The 16,969-nt window shown below is 49.7% G+C and overlaps 3 protein-coding genes across 3 annotated transcripts; 2 read left to right on the forward strand and 1 right to left on the reverse strand.

The window, feature by feature from the left end:
* Window positions 1-1,363: 1,363 nt before the first annotated feature.
* Window positions 1,364-2,568, reverse strand: L3040_007349 (uncharacterized protein; the record flags this gene model as incomplete). The annotated part of the gene is made up of 2 exons (XM_007294807.2): window positions 1,364-1,563; window positions 1,626-2,568. 2 exons carry the CDS (start codon window positions 2,566-2,568, stop codon window positions 1,364-1,366), a joined length of 1,143 nt encoding a protein of 380 aa, XP_007294869.2.
* Window positions 2,569-3,929: 1,361 nt separating this feature from the next.
* On the forward strand, window positions 3,930-5,610 carry L3040_007350 (uncharacterized protein; the record flags this gene model as incomplete). Its single annotated transcript, XM_066154819.1, has 2 exons — window positions 3,930-4,049; window positions 4,150-5,610. The coding sequence occupies 2 exons, from the start codon at window positions 3,930-3,932 to the stop codon at window positions 5,608-5,610; spliced, it is 1,581 nt and encodes a 526-aa protein (XP_066010712.1).
* Window positions 5,611-8,244: 2,634 nt separating this feature from the next.
* Window positions 8,245-12,029, forward strand: L3040_007351 (uncharacterized protein; the record flags this gene model as incomplete). The annotated part of the gene is made up of 4 exons (XM_066154820.1): window positions 8,245-9,303; window positions 9,352-9,945; window positions 9,993-10,713; window positions 10,783-12,029. The coding sequence occupies 4 exons, from the start codon at window positions 8,245-8,247 to the stop codon at window positions 12,027-12,029; spliced, it is 3,621 nt and encodes a 1,206-aa protein (XP_066010713.1).
* Between the last annotated feature and the right edge of the window lie 4,940 nt (window positions 12,030-16,969).

A 16,969-nucleotide genomic window follows, 5' to 3' on the forward strand; every position in this document is an offset into this window, starting at 1 on the left:
ATGAGCGCTGAATAACAGCTGTCGAGGCATATCAGCGATGTTGCTCGATCAAGTAAAGCGTCCTCCCTTAACCCCCTATTGATAGAGGTGAGATACTTAACCGCTGTACCTCCGTGTAATATAGGCGTGTCGCGGCCATTGACGATTTGGCTGGCAACTGTAAAAGAAAACAGAAGACGTCAAGAAAGAGTGACAAGTCTGAAGAGAAAACAAGCCACGTCTGCCGTTTTATGACTCTTGAAAAAAAAAAAAAAAAAAAAAAAAAGATGCATTCAAAGGTCCAAACGCCGAAGGAACTGGTTAGTAGTTCGCGGCCACGGTCGCGTATGCATACTTATACATCTCCGGATTAGTTGTAGAATGGGCTGGAATGTACCTAGGCATCATTTACATCTACACTCTTGGATACACTGCTCCGTACTTATATTGTAAACAATAAAAACCAATCAGTAATACCTAAAAATTAGGTCTTGAAACAGTTACGGTGGTGATTTAGTCACGTATATGTTTTTCACGTGACGAATTCGCTATTCGCTTACTCCGTATGCATTTCCATTAACTACTGGCTGGCTAATACTAAACACAACTAAAATAAATTGAATGAATCGATAGATAGATAGAATGGACGGCAGCTACACGGTAGACCCTGTGCGTGCGAAATGAGAATGAAGGAAAGAGCAGATCGTAAGTAAGTAAGTAGGTAAATAAGTAGCTCGTTATCGCTCAAGCAAGCAAGAACTGTATGACTGCAGCCGGGAAAATTTTCCAGAAAATAAGAAGAAGAAGGGGGCAGGGAATCAAGCATATGCAGCAGCCGTCATATCCATCGTCATAGCCAGAAGGGGAAAAAAGAAAGGCGAGAATGAGCTGGTCATAATGAAAAATTTCCGCGGCACGAGCAAGCAACCAAGCGAGCGAGAATCATAATACTGCAGCCTTCCTTCCAACCAAGAAAAACTCCACCCCGAATCCGTTTCGTGGCCCTCACCCCGTCGAGACACGCACGCGAACGCCCGATCTCTGAGATTGGATGTGCGGATCCCCGACTGCCGCGCTGCAGCAGAGATAAAGTAAGTACAGTACTGCGCAAATGGGGATAGCGAATCCCCTTGTGCGGCGGGAGAGCCGAGGGGAAGGACCAGATGCTGCGAAAGAGTAATGCGAATCATGCGATGCGCTGTCAGTTCATGCTTGCAAGGGTGACATGCTCGAGCCTGCCTTGAAGCTTCTGTGGGGTTTCCCGATCGGTGGTCTTGGTCCGTACGCCGTCGAGATCCACGATGCGATGCAAGCGCGGAGGCGAAGGTAGATAAGCGCAGTTGGGGATGTGCCGGCTGGGTTTGCGACAAGGTCATTTTTCGGTCTAGGCGTGCCCGGCTAAAAACAGTATGTTCTCCCTGACGGCTGGTGTCAGGTCCCCGCGGCCCGTGTAGATGTAGGTCAGGACTTCCCGCCAGGTTTCGGGGTGCGGGACCGGGAGGTCGATGGAGTCGCCCTTTCGGACGTGGCCGGAGAGCATGAGGGCGCCGAGGACGGGCAGGTAGTGAAGTGCGTATTCTATATCTGGATGTTGTTAGTGAGAGCAGCGGTGGGTGAGGATTGTCTTTTGATCGCCAAGGACTTACGCATTGGAAGAGCGCCCTTACTTAAGGAAGGAGATCTTGACTTTGGTGGTGCTGGAGTGCTTGGAGAGAGCGTTGTGGTGGTGTGTTGCGCCGAGGAGCGGCGGGCTCGGCTGGAGCGTCTGAGAGATGGCGGTGCAGGTGAAGATGAGCTGGATTTCGTTCCAGACGCCGGAACTTGGGGGATGCTGCCTCGCAGCTCCTCAATGTCAAATTGGCGTTGTATTAAGAATGGCTTGCGGTCTTTCCCCCTTGGGACGACTCTGGCTCGTATTGTTGTCAACTCTGTAGCCGGCTTCACTTCAAGTCCATCGCCCATCGCTACCGCTAGACTCGGCCGACGGAGGGAGACCGGGTTGATGAAAGCATCGGCTGTTGCTGGGTTCCCAAGGTACGCGTAGCCCCAGTCTCTTAGATGGTCATGGGTATATTGAAAGGGGACCTGGCGAAGGATATGCTGGGATGTTCTGCACGCCGCACTGGAGCTCCTTCGTGGTCGTGTTACATCCTCGGATGTATCATTGGCTTCGGTATCACGCATTGATACATCGTCTTCCTCGACCTCTTCTTTAACCTTCGCTGCCACCTCATCAGCTTCCGGTACAGTCGGCAGGTCACGAGACCCCTTTTTGAAACTAAAATTCTCCAGCTGTACTTCGAGGCTATTTGTCGTCGCCAAAACCGAATGTCGTCGTGGGAACCGTTGAATTTCAATCAGGTCCTCACGCTTTTGCGAGTCGGCAGTATCTCCCATCGACGTTACATTCTCGAGATAGAAGGCTCGTGCTGCTACGATAGTCGGGCTCGGTAATGGTGGCGTCGAATTCAGCGATGTTAAAGAACCTTGTCTTGATCCCCTCCGTGGTGTGTAAGGGCTATCAGAACGTGTTCTGAGGCTTTGAAGTCCGGTATGGTGTCGTCTATCGATTGCTGGCGCCTCGGTCATGGTCGTCATTGACGTCGGTAGTGAGGTTGAGGAATGTATTATCATTGTTATCGATATCCGTCGCGTTGGAATAATCGTGGAGCTAGTACTGAACAGAGATGGAATCTGAGGTCGGATCAGCCAACGCGTCGATGCCCTCTAGCTTCAAGGTTGAGATTCTTCTCGTTGGTTAGATGGACTTTGAAAATGCGTAATACAACCCTGGCAACTCTGGGGAGAGGCGAGAGCTTTAGGGGTGGACATGAACAAATAACAATAACGGAGCGTTTGAGATATAGACAAAGAGTATGAGACAACCGCATTCCAAAGCGTTCGTAATTAACTCGCTCTCTCAACTTACAAGACAAAGATGTCTAATGTTTGAGCTCCCTTACATATCGCCGAGGTTCCGCAGCAGACAAAGACTGTTTGCAGCCGCTGAAAGAGGTAGTTCCACGGATCTGACACCATATTGCAACGAGTTCCCTTGAAATTCAAGTACGGCACTGCCCTGCCCTAAGTCAGAATTTAATGGCCAGATTGACTGACGGCTGTTCCTGGCAGTATAGGAAGCATATCAGGAGAAAATTCTTGGGCCATGGCTTTCCTTACCCGAGTCTGGTGCTCATAGCATAGCATAGCTAGCTAACCATGGCAATCGATACGTCGAGATGCGAGACGAAAGTGGCCAAATGGGGAACTGATATCTATTATCAAAACCAGCCAGCCATCAAGCCACACCCGTAGCCGATCCCACAAGACGAAACGGTGCCGGGTATTTCCCAAAGAACCTGTCCCCACTTAAACCACGAAGCGAGAGTCACTGGCTGACATCGCACGGCATCAGATTTTGGGAATTGAGACATGGACGGATCGCGACAGCGGTGGCATCGTAAGACTATATGTCGATAAGGGTTTGCAGAGTTTTTTTTTGGATCGTCGTGCGATGACGATTCGCTGATATGGCAAGCTTCGAGTCGAGCAAACTGTAACTGTAGCTGATACTTGAAGGCACAACCTGAACACTGAACAGGCCCATGAACTTCGTATAAGTAGACCGATTGATAGATGAATAGCTGGAGATATATGAGAGCGGCCTGGTTAAAAAATCAACGCGATAGAGAATTACGAACAAAAAAAGCAATAGCAACAAGACAAACAACAAAAATAACACACATGATGATATACAGAATGCAATATAGTCGAAGATAAGATAGATCAAACGTGGTACGAAATGGAATTTGAACACGGGGTCACGTGCTACATATTCGGGGTGGAAGTGTTTCCGTTCCGTGTCGCGTCCTCCAACGACTTTTCGCGAAGTCTGGCATCTTTCACATCATTCTGCACCACACCACCACACTCCTTTTACACAAGACACCATGTCGAGAGCCGCGCAGCAAGCTATGGCCGCGAGCTATAAAGCTCTGAAGGAGGATTTTGTATCAAATCTGACCGGTGGAGAGATCAGTGAGATCAACTATGTGACGGCAGTTGCCCCTGTTCGTGTCTCTGCTGCTACTCTCTCTTATTTACTTTGGTCTCCATTCGATGTGTAGGTACTCAAACTCCTGCTGATACTATATTATCCGTCAATCAAAGGCAGCAGTTGTCCTCTGGTCCGTCCTGCAAGCCCGCCAATCCTTCTTCAAGCCCTACACCCCGATTGCCGGCATCATCGACTTCCTCCTCAACGTGTGCGCCATACTTTCCGCACTTACCGTCTACTCCTCCATGCCCCTCGTCCTCATCGGCCTCCTACTCGTCCCCGCGCCCGCTCTATATTTCGCATTCCAGCCCTCGCCTAAAGGTAAACATCTCAAGAAGCCCAAGAACCCCCCCCAATCACAACCAAAACCCTCCACCTACAATGGACAACTCCAAGCCAATGACCGAGGACCTTCTCTCAACCCGCTCCCGAAGAAGCCCTTCCTGACCACCTACCGTGGCTCCATGATTGTCGTGACCTGCCTCGCCATACTCGCCGTCGACTTCCGCATCTTCCCCCGGCGGTTCGCCAAGGTCGAGAACTGGGGCACGTCCCTCATGGACGTGGGCGTCGGCTCCTTTGTCTATTCCGCCGGCATCGTCGCTGCGCGCCCGATTCTCAAGGCCCGCTTCGCAGGCGCCAGGACCGCACCGCTCACCACGCGCCTGTACAAATCGCTGCGCCACTCGCTGCCGCTGCTCGTCTTGGGCTTCGTCAGGCTGTATACGGTCAAAGGGCTGGACTACGCGGAACATGTCACTGAGTACGGGGTCCACTGGAATTTCTTCTTTACGCTGGGGTTCCTACCGCCGTTCGTGGCGCTGTTCCAGACGGCGTTTGAGTTCGTGCCGTCGTATGCGGGATTGGCGATCTTGCTGGGCGCGGCCTATCAAGCTGCGCTGGAATTCACGAGTTTGAAGGCGTTTGTGTTGACTGGGCCGAGGACGAACCTGTTCGAGAAGAATCGCGAGGGCATCTTCAGTTTCTTTGGGTACTTGGCCATCTTTCTCGCTGGGCAGGAACTCGGGCTTCTGGTGCTTCCCCGCGTGTCGGGCGATAGTAGCAGTAGCAGTAGCCGTGGTAGTGGTAGTATGAGCGGGAGAGAGATCCGCAAGGCGCTGGTGGTGAAGATGGCGGCGTGGAGTCTGGGCTGGATTGTCTTGTTCAACCTCACCTCGTCTTACTCGTATGGCCTCTCCCTCAGTGTGTCCCGGCGGCTCGCGAACCTGCCGTACGTCCTCTGGATCGCGGCATTCAATAGCACGCAACTCACCGTCTTCTGCGTCATCGAGAGCGTGTTCTTCCCGCAAGCGCACGAGATTGGCAAGGGCAGGGAAAGGCAAGCGGAGGAGGACACGTACCGCGCGAGCACGAGTCGGGTGCTCGAAGCATTTAATCGGAACGGTCTCGCTATCTTCCTGCTCGCGAATCTCGGGACGGGGCTGGTGAACCTGACGGTCCCGACGCTGGACGTGGATCGGCTGCAGGCGATGGGGATTCTGGTTGTGTACGCGGCTGCGCTGACGGGCGTCGCGGTCGGCTTGGACGCGTGTGATGTTTCGGTGAAGTTGTAGGTAGGTCGGTGTAGTGAATATGATGAATATCGTGTGATGTAAAGAAATGGAATGGGGGATGTAGATACCCGGTCGTGAGTGTATAGGAAATAACCACCCATTCCTTCTTTTCCGCCGCGTATGCATGTCGCTTGGAGGAAGAGATGGTCCGAGTCAACATGCATGTACGCCGTCGATCTACATCTATAGATGAGATGCAAGACGAGATGCAAGATGGGATGAGAGATGGGATGAAGTCATAATAAACGGGTACCGATGCATGAGTAATTAGGTAGACGGGTACACGAGAGTCGTCGATTCATTCATTCCTCTCCAGAGCTTGTAACATCCAAGAGATATCTATCTATCTACTACGCCACCCCGAGTGTCAGTCAATCTTGGTACTGAAGCAGGTTAATTTCTACACACACTCACACTCACATACGCATATATATAAATATATACATGTATGTATATATAAAATACATCTTTCTACCTGACCCGGACATGACATAATTATGGCATGATAAGCCATACTCTCGTTTCATCAGATTCATTCATCCCTGCGCCAGCGGCAACGTCAATGCGCCGGGCGTGGATGGGATGGGATGGGATGGGATGGGATGGGGTGGATCATATCATACATAATACGAAGTATATCAACAATAGCCGTTCATGCCGTTCAAGCGCGTCATTACATCTGGGATGGAGTCGAGAGGTCAAGATTACCTACCGATCTCGCAATGCTCCCGTACCGGGTTGGGCGTGGCAGTCGATGTTAATGCCGCTCGCTGGGTGGGAGGGGAGAGCTGGGCGGATGGGTGATTTGGGGATATGGGGGGGAGGGATTAGGGATCGGGGACTGCGTCAAGCCCCCTTTTTTGACGCTGATTGTGATGGGGAAAGGGGAGGGCGAGGGGGAGAAAAGGAAGACGAGAGGGAGAGAAATGTCATCTTCTAATGCTTCTTTCTCTTTCTCTTCCTCTTCCTCTTCCTCTTCCTCTTCCTCTTCCTCTTCCTCTTCCTCTTCCTCTTCCTCGCCCTCTTCCTCGCCCTCTTCAACGCTGCCTGTCCGCGGTTGTGGCTGTTGTTGTTGCTTTTGGCAATCGGTGAGATTGCCCACCCTCGCTTGGTTTGGATCTATTTATATATACACACATATATATATATAGAGATAGATATCTTCGTATATATTATTATATTGGACCGCATCGGATCCCCCGGGGTCTCTGGAATTGCCGGATTGGGAAATACCGTCGATACTGGACAAAGATTATCTTTTCTGGAGACGCGATAGTCCTGGAACTCGAGCTGGACGCCAATTGGACTCGATCTTGGACGGATTCGACGGAGGAAGAAGAAGAAGGAGAAGGAGAAGGAGAAGAAGAAGAAGCGAATAGGATAGGAGAGCAGAGGAGAGGAGAGGCCAGGCCAGGCCACCAACCGACTCTTGGGATCGCGCTCGTTTGGTTGTTGTTAATCTCAACCCCAACTCCCCCAAACTCCACGGTCACCACCACTACCACCACCACCACCACCACCACCGCCACCACCCGACCCACCACCACGTCCCCCCTGATCTTCAATCCCAAACGTCGCTAAGAGGATAGCAAATTAATTTGCCAACAGCACAGGGCCAAGGGCAAAGGGCAAGCAGAGCCAAAGCAGCGTAAGGCAAATCAAAGCCTAAAAAAAAAGTCCCTCCCTGTCGGCCATCCTAGATCCTCTCACTGTAGTTGCTCCCGACGCGAACTCGAGCGGACGGGCACTACTTTCCACCGGATTGGACTGGAATTGGAACTGGAACTGGAACTGGAACTGGACCTCTTCCCCAACTCTTCCCAACAATCCAACTCAAATCGCCCTCGACCTCGAACCCCCTCCCACCACCACCGCCGCGACCTCGCTGCCGCCATCGTCCATCGTCCATCGTCCATCTGCCATCTGCCATCTGCCATCCTCTTTCCGAGCCCGCCTCTGAAATACTTATCAGCAGCCACAGCATCGCTTCATCCATTGCAGACAGCGCCAACATATCCCGCGCCCTCTCCCTCTCCCTCTCCCGCTCCCTCTCGCAGCGCGGCATTCGAGTCAAACGTCAGTGCCAGAAGTTACGCAGAACCTGCCTGCATTAGTCTGGGCCTGGACGGAGCCAAGCGCAACGGCCCTTCACCGCGTATTTGGTGCTTTGTTTTTTTTGGGACGACGACAGTATCAACAAACCCGCAATCCCGACCCCGACCCCGACCCCGACCCCGACTCCGACCCCGACCTCTTCGAAAAACCCGCGAACCCGCGAACCCGCGACGCATCACGGCTTCGTCGTCTAGTGAATGACCCCCCAATCTGCAGCACTTCCACCGACCGCACTGCATCGGACTGCACTGCACTGCACCATGATAGCTGGCCCTCCGCATTGGCGATAGAGGCGACACACTCGCTATCACAAACAGCCGGATTGGCCTCGCAGAAACCCAGAGGTCGCCCGCAGGCAGGAAGAAATTAGAGACGGGAATAGGAGATCAGGGACAAGACGGGCAACATCATCACCATCACGACCTCGACCTCGACCCCGACCTCGACCTCGACCTCGACTTCGACTTCGACTTCGACTTCGATCACGTCGATCTGGTGCGTTGACGACAGAGACGCGAAATGTCTTCGGCCGCTCTGCAAGCTGCATCGCACCAGCCTACCTCAATCGGATCGCACTCACCGGTCACAGGAACCTCCTCTGGCAGACCCTATACCGCCGGCTCCTCCCAATCTCGAGATCGAGACGTCTATTACAGCCAAGCGTCAGCAAGCGCGTCCCCGTCGTCAACACGGAGGCCGTCGAGGAGGCCAAGCGGCAATGGGCAGCCTGCGAACGGTACACAATCCCAGCATTACACCGCCCCTGCAGGAAACAACCACCTTCCCGGTCCAACAACCAGCTCCCGCGCCTCGTCCTCACATAACCATTCTTCGCCCGAAGCCACGACTTACCCAACCATGGCCCCCGGCGATCTCCGCGCTGGCGTGCCGCCGGTAGTCTCAGCTCGAACCTCCTCTTCGAACCGGGCTTCTGCCCCAGCTGCTGCCACATCGACCACGGATCGCACGAGGAGAACGGCCGCATACGAGTCCTCCCGGCAATCGACAACAGGGGACGGGCAGGAGCGGGGAGATCGGCAGCGGAGTAATGGCAACACACAGGTCAATGGTGAAGAGGCGTCAACAGCTGCTGCGAATGCTGCTGCCAGAGCTAGGCGCAAAGCCCAGCAATCGCCGCAGGAGGGAACTTCACACAGATCGAGTGGGAGTAGAGAGCCGCGAGCTCCGCAGTCAGCTTCAGCTGCTCAGCGACAGGCCGTGTCGGGAGCCGCTGCGCAGTCACCCAGTGCACCCTCCAGGGAAGCTAGCGCGGTGTTGAATCGCGTCATTGTCAGCAAACCCGAGGTGGACCTGGACAGAGAACGAGATCGCATGGCAGAGGCAATACCCTCTTCCCCGGCGTCACAATCACAATCGACTCCGGGCGGTCTGGGTCTGGTTGGAGGTGAGGGCATGGAGGAACCAGCTCGAGGGAGTAGGAGCAGACATGACCATTCTGCGAACGCTGGGAAACGGGAGAAGAGCAGCAAATTTGGCGACTACTACTTGGGCAATACCTTGGGAGAGGGCGAGTTTGGAAAGGTCAAGATCGGGTGGAAGCAAGCGGGTGGTGTAGAGGTATGCTTCGAGACGCCGTGGGTATCTGTGGCCTGCTAACAGCTCCAGGTTGCTGTCAAACTGATCCGCAGAGACAGTGTCGGTACGAATCCTACGCGATTGGCCAAGATCTACAGAGAAATTGCCATCCTCAGGGAGATCTCCCACCCTAACATTGTCCGACTTCACGAGATGGTCGAGACCGAGAAGCAGATTGGGATCATTCTGGAATACGCGAATGGGGGCGAGCTCTTTGACTACATCCTGAACCACCGATACCTCAAGGACAACGCTGCTCGCCGGCTGTTTGCGCAACTGGTCTCTGGAGTGGGGTACTTGCACAAGAAGGGAATCGTCCACCGAGATCTCAAGCTGGAGAATCTACTCCTCGACAGGAATCGCAACATCATCATCACCGACTTCGGTTTCGCGAATACCTTCAGCCCAGATGATGAATTGGGCGATGAGATTGAGTACAACCTGTCGAGCCGAGAATTTGTCAAGCGGATGGAGTTGGATAAGATCTTGCCTGGTGGACACCGAAGAGGTGATTTGATGCAGACCAGCTGCGGAAGCCCGTGCTACGCGGCTCCAGAACTTGTCGTCAGTGATTCTCTGTACACTGGTCGGAAGGTTGATGTCTGGAGTTGCGGTGTGATCTTGGTAAGTTTTGATTCCCCTGTCCCGAGAATGACGACTGAGCCGTGTAGTATGCGATGCTTGCCGGCTACCTACCTTTCGACGACGACCCAGCCAACCCGGAAGGCGACAACATCAACCTCCTCTACAAGTACATTGTCTCAACACCTCTCACCTTCCCTGAATACGTCACCCCTCACGCTCGAGACCTTCTCCGCCGCATCCTTGTGCCCGATCCGAGAAAGAGAGCGGACCTGTTCGAGGTTGCGAGGCATAGCTGGCTGAGCGAGTATTCGCACGTGGTGGGCTTCATCACCAGCACCACCACGACGACCGAGCAGATTGGGAGCACAACCGTCACAGACGAACAAGAGTTGTCCTCGCTCAACCGGAGTGCCTCGGTCAGAGAACCATCCAAGCAGAAATCACCCGCCGCGGTGGGAGATCTTTCGAGGAAACATGGCAACGTGGACCCCGAAGAACAGGAGGCCCACCCCAAGGTTACGAAGGACAACAAGAGAAGAACCGTGCAGGTTGAATACGTTGCTCCCAAGTCCCAAACTCAACGCGGCGAGGCGTCTACGTCTGCATCAGCCTCGGCCTCGGCGACTGCGCCGGTGGCCTCGAGAACGCGTGCCCGTGCTGGGAGCCAAGGGCCTGTGGAGGTGCAACCGATACAACAGTCGAGACGACAGGTTTCTTCCGAGAAGCCCCTGCCTCCAGATCCCTCGGGCCGTGAGACTCATCACGCGAGCCAAGGAAGACGAGGATCGAACTCCTCTCGTCAACAAGGCATGCCTACTCCGTCGAGACCAGACCGACGTGTCCCTCGAGTCGCCTCCAACGCTAACTGCGTGACAGCTCATGCCCCTCCCCCCGTGTCCATTGCCAGACCCAATACCGGCGGCTCCATGACGTCCTCCGGCAGCAGACCTGGATCTCTGGCTCTCCGAGACCGTGGATCCTACAGCCAACCAGCAGCTCCGGCTGTTGCTGGAACGAATGCTCAAGGACGTATGTCACAGCCTCAACCGAAGAGCAAGCACTACGACATCCCGACGCCAGCGATGGAGGGTGGTGATGCGGACTATGGCAGACCAAACGCTAACCAGGTTCCAGCGAAAGCCGCCAAGGTGACGGGCCTGCGGGAAGAATCGGTCGCGTCTTCGCAGGATTCCAAGGGACACAAGAGATCGAACACTATTGGCAGCATCTTCGGCAGAACGAACTCGATATTTGGCGGCAAGCGTACGGAACTGCAGGAGAAGGCTGAAAAGCCGAAGAAGTCGTATCCTCCAGTCAGCATGTCTGGACAAGGACCACAGGATCCGTCTCGACAGTCCATGGATTCTCGCCGCTCGATCTCTTTCGGCTTTGGGAAGAAGAGAAGCGGTAGTATCACTGGCGGTTCCCAGACCAACCTCCAGGAGAAGCCGAGACGATTCTCTCTTCTCCCGGCATCTTTCACACTGAAGGCGATTGGCATCGGAAAGGAATATGGCACTCCCGGCGCGCCTCCTCAGGATCAATACGATGACCGTCCGGACAGCCATGGCAACTCCGTGGACCCTCCCCAAACCTCCCGAACTACCGCCAGCCAGAGCATGGGTGGTGCCATAGCCGCAGCTGCTCCCTACACCTCAGACGGTACTTACGATCGCAGCCGCGACAACCCGCAGGATCGCAGACGGACCAGCGCCGCCACTCCCCCGCAGGCTCCTCCAAAATCACGCGATGCCGGGAACTCTCACGGCCCTGGTGGACCTCAATTCAGCGCACCCTTGCCATTCCGTCACGGCGACTCAGCGCTCAACACTGATTCTGAAACGTCTCTTGCGGAACCTGCGCCGAGACGTGCTGCGTACCCGCCCGGCTTCAACTCCTACGACGACGGTGCGCGACGCCAGGGTCCAGCGCCCCCACAAGGACAGCAAGGCCGAGCTGCGAGAGGCGTTCTTCAAAAGAACAATCGCAGGTTCGGGGATGCATACGAGCAGGAGCAGGGCAACGGGTATGGGCCGACGCACTCGGACCACGCGGGGAGCAGCGGTGCTGCGCGGAAGGTGATGGACTTCTTCCGGCGGCGGGGGAGGGATCGCGGCCAGTGAAGCGGTGGCGTTGCGTACTCGAAGGATATTGATACCTGAAAGGATGTGAAGGAAAATTTGCTGAAGAGAATGCCGCGAGCGCGGCTGTTGGATCGACGAAAAACCCACCGGAGAATACATGCTAGGCCGGGATCACGAAAACGTTGCTCGCTTAGCTGATGATCTCATTCTGCTACTAGGGTGGCGGGTGAATGGGATGTGAGCTGTGCGAGGCGATGGAATACAAGAACTTTCTTTTCCTTTGATTATCTCTTTCCTTTGTCCTCGTTTCTACTTGGCTTTACTTTCCTTGGGAGAGAAGGTGCATCCTGGGTGCTGGGCGGGTGTTGGTGGTGGTGTTTTTCCCCTCTCAATTTTTGTTTTCTCTCTTCTTCATCGTCGGCTTTCCGCGTTCGTCACATCTAAAGGGGCGGCGGGGACAGTAAAGAAGAGAAAGATGGGGCGGCAGGTAGAAACGGGAGGGAGAAGTGAGTGGATAGAAGAAGTTGTGAAATTGTTTTTGAATTTTTTTAGAGGGAGCAGAAGGGGGCGGACATATACCTATAGTGGAAGGGGGCAGTAGAATGGTGCGCTCGTTGGGGGAATGGGAGAAAAGGGAATGGGGGGTATTTGAGAATTGGAGACGCGGGCACTTGGGGGCAGTATGTATGTTTTGTGAGAGGAAAGATGGAGAGAGAGTGCGAGAGAGAAAGTGCGAGAGAGAGAAGGAGATATTGTAATAAATCATTATACTTTTTTCTTCTTCATGCTGATTGCTACTATTTGGATGGCTTTCGATTGCTGCTTGCTTGGACGTAGGTCAGTCAGTGAGTACCTAGGTGAGCACGGAAGCGAGGTGAGTAAGTGTGCTTGCTGTGAGGGGGGAATGTTTAAGGATGGTAGTACTTAGTAGTACTTGGTAGTAAGTAGGTGTGTAGGTGGATAGATATGGGTAGATAGATGGGTAAGTAAGTAAGTAAGTATAGTTACAGGTACGGATGGATGGACGGATATGGCTGCGTTAGTATTTACTTACATGTGTTACTCCCTCCTTTTTTTTTTTCTCTCTTTTTGTTCTCTTCTCTGCTTCTTTTTTTTTTCTCTTTTTTCTCTCTTTTTTTTCACTTTTTTTTTCTCATTTTTTTTCTCTCTTTTTTTTCTCTCTTCCTTTTCTCTTTTTTTTTCTCATTACTCTCCCTACTCTTCTTCTCCTTCCGCTAAAGCTGTCTCTGTCTGTCTATCTGTCTGTCTGTCTGTCTATCTGTCTGTCTGTCTGTCTATCTGTCTGTCTGTCTATCTGTCTGTCTGTCTATCTGTCTGTCTGTCTGTCTGTCTGTCTGTCTGTCTGTCTGTCTGTCTCCCGTCTCGAATATACAGTAGGTACGGTACCGGTAAAGCACGAGATGCGCATATTGTACCTACCTTACTCGCTTACCACCCAGAACCCCGAACCGAACGACCGAACGACGCTCTACCGTACTCGTACTTCGCGCGCTTTAAAAAAAAAATCTTTTTTTTCTTTTTCTTTTTCTTTTTCATGCGGCCTTCGTATACGGTACGATCAGCCCCCTTTTGTTCATTCATCTCATTTATCTATCTATCTATTTATTTATTTATTTATTTATTTATTTATTTATTTATTTATTTATTTATTTATTTATTTACTTTGGTATGGTATGGTATGGTCGCTGGCTTCATCTACTGTTCTGTGTACCGGTAGATGTACTAGCCCCGCCCCCCCTTTTCTTCTTTTATATCGATCGGATAGAGATGATCTTTCAGGGCGAGGGCGAGGGCGAACTGTAGATAGATACTGTAGCGCCTTTTTAGGCGGGTTGAGATGAGATGAAAGCCAAAGAAAGCAGGGGGAGAAAGAGAAGAAAAAAAAAAGAAAAAAATGGGGGGGAGTGAAGAAGAAAAAAAGAAGAAGAAAAGAAAGAAAAAAAAGGAAAGCGGAAAGAGATTGCTTGAATTCAAAACGTGCTAAAAGAAAAACTAGCGACCCTTCTGTCGCGGTCCTGGCAGGTCTGGGCATGCATGGTTCGAGCGATTGGCTGCTGGCTGGCTGTACCGGTACTTTAGGATTAGTTAGGTAGCTAGCTGGGTAGGTAGCTAGCTAGGTAGGTAGGTTGTATGATATCATTACGCTCTAGGGGCATGCACGCAGTGCATGCATAAGTACTAAGTAGGTACCTACCTACTTACTGTAGTCTCGGCCCTGTATTGCGGTATCGGTAAGTAGGTAGTTCCACTTCCGCTTCTCGTCTTTCTTTCATAGCACGAAGGGTATAGATTGGTGGCTGCTAGGTGCGATACTTACGTTTCTTTAGTCGTGAGAGCTTTTATCTTTTTTTTTTTTTTTTTTTTTTGCTTGCTTGCTTGCTTGCTTTGCTGGTGGTGGGGATGGATAGTGGGAAGGGATGGATGGCTGTGATTTTTGATAGGTAGTAGATGGGAAGAAGGGAAGAAGAGGAAGAGGGAGAGGAGTGTGGGTTGTAGGTATGCGTACGTATTGTGTGCGTGCGTGTAGGTTGTAGAAAAAATAGTTGTCATCGATTAACTAATTGGTTTTTTTTTTTTTTTTTTTTTTTTTTAGCGATTTTATAATAAATGAATTTTTATTTACGGATAGGTTTCTTTCTTTCTTATAGATAGTTCTTCACCTTTAAAAACGAATTCTTTATATGAGATTATTTCTACGGACGCCTGGATTAAGAGTTTTTTAATTTAGGTGCGTAGAAGAAAGGTTAGTTAGTTTAGAGCGGGATTCGGATTTGAGTGCTGAGGCGTGCGAAGTTATTTGTGCTTTGGTGATGGCGAGGCATAAGGGATCTTTGGTGTATTCTTTGTACTTTTTCTTCTCCTTCTTCTTTTGTTTCCTTCCTTTCTTTCATATAAGTCTTTGCTTTATATATATACATATATATATATATATATTGTTTTCTGTTTCATAGATTTTTTTAATTTTTTTTTTCATATATGTAATTTCTATTCAGATTAGGGATATGGATGCAGATGCGGATACGGGTACGGGATACGGTATAATGTTTATATGGTATGATGTTTATATGGTATGATAGATGGTGTAAGATATGATATGATATATGATATGATATATAGTAAGATATATGGTATAAGACCTTTATTAAGTTTGATATGATATCATACCATGTCATATCAAACCTTATATCAACCCATATATCATACTGTATCATATCAAATCAAACCATACACCATATGAAATGAAATAAACCGAAATATGACGGAGGGAGAAGATTGATTAGATTAGATTAGATTGATCAAGAATCGTACCCCTGGTCGGAGTACTAGTCACAGGCAGGAATGCGGTTCCTAGTACTCTTTATTAATACGGTCAACTTTTTCGTGATTTTTCTTCTATAATATATATCTATTAAAAATTTTAATAGAAAAACTAATCTTGAAATATAATATTCTTCTTTAATAATAGACCTACATTAAGAAAAAATTTAGAAGCTAATAGGATTTTAAAACGCGATTATATCTGTATATTAACTTCGTCGACGGTATTTATATAATTTTCAATTAAGTAAAGAATTGAACCGCATTCCTGCCTTTGACTAGTACTCCGGCCAGAGGTACGACTATCAGATATAAAAATAAAAAAGTGAGAAAAAAGAAAAGGGGAGAAGAAAACATTAATCAAATCAAATAATCAAATCAAATCAATTAATGATAAAACGAGAGGTAAAAAAAAAGGGGGAAAGATGGCAGATGAAAAGAAGGAAAAGAAAAAGAGAATAATAAGAAAAAATAAACACGGAGATACAGCAGTGAAGTACCTGTTACGGTTCTGGTTGCCTTGTTGGTCGGGTTGTGCTTTGTCATCTGAGGTCTTGTGATGCGGCCGCTCCCGCAGCCGCCCCTCATATATATGTTCTCGGACCTGTATTGTAGTTGTTCACACCTTCGTCCTTCTTTCATACTATCAAGCGTACGATTAGGTAGTACTACAATACTATTCTTCTTTACCCGTAATATTATCTATCCCGATCCAACTACGGAGAGTAGCTTAATCGAGCAATACCTACCTTTCTTTACTCCGTACTCCGTTCGGTCCCCGCTCCGTATCGCTGAACACGATAATGTAAAAGTTGCGGGGTTCTTGATTGAGCTAATTTCCGTAGTGGGGAATCACTTATCCGCGGTACCTGCGTAAAATAATATTTCTAAAAAGAAAAAGAGTTGAAAAAAGAAAGGAGGTTGGAGTAAGATGAGGTAAAATATAGAACGCCATAATATAAAAGGTACGGGGTGCTTGATTTAGCTAATTTCCGTAGTGGGGAATCACTTATCCGCGGTACCTGCGTAAAATAACATATTCTAGAAAGAAAGAAAGTTGAGAAAAATATGGGGTTGAAATAAAATGCAGTAAAATAATATATTTCTTGAAACAGAGTTTCAGATGATTTGAGAATTGAAAAACAAGGCAGAAAGAGTGAGTAAGTGAAAGAAAAGTATAAAGTATATGTACGATAGATGGATAAGTAGATAGATTATTCCTATCATCATTCTTATACCTTAAAGGCAGGTAGAGGGTCATTTAAGCGGTCCTCTGACCTTCTTTTATAAAAGACGGTTATTGGACCGTTTAAAATCAATACTAATTATAAATCAAGAATAATTCACCTTTTTAATCGTCCCTGAGCTTAGGATCGTCTTATGGCCGTCTTATAGCTATCCTCGTTTATATTTTTAAAACAGGTTTACTAATAAGCTCGTTTTTTTTTAAAAAAAATTGAAATAATTCGATAATTATTCTTAAAAAAGATATAATTATAAATAAAAATCATTTCTTAAATTGAATCGTTTGAATAATAATTTAATGGATTCGATGCTAATATATTTCTTGATATCGCTGCTCCGGCTTACATTTCAACCATTTAATTTTTTTATAATCGGAATCGATCGATTTAGTAAAA

Source organism: Drepanopeziza brunnea (assembly GCF_022702325.1).
Source record: "Drepanopeziza brunnea f. sp. 'multigermtubi' strain 214-2 chromosome Unknown ctg13, whole genome shotgun sequence".
In the NCBI taxonomy this organism is placed as follows: domain Eukaryota; kingdom Fungi; phylum Ascomycota; class Leotiomycetes; order Helotiales; family Drepanopezizaceae; genus Drepanopeziza; species Drepanopeziza brunnea.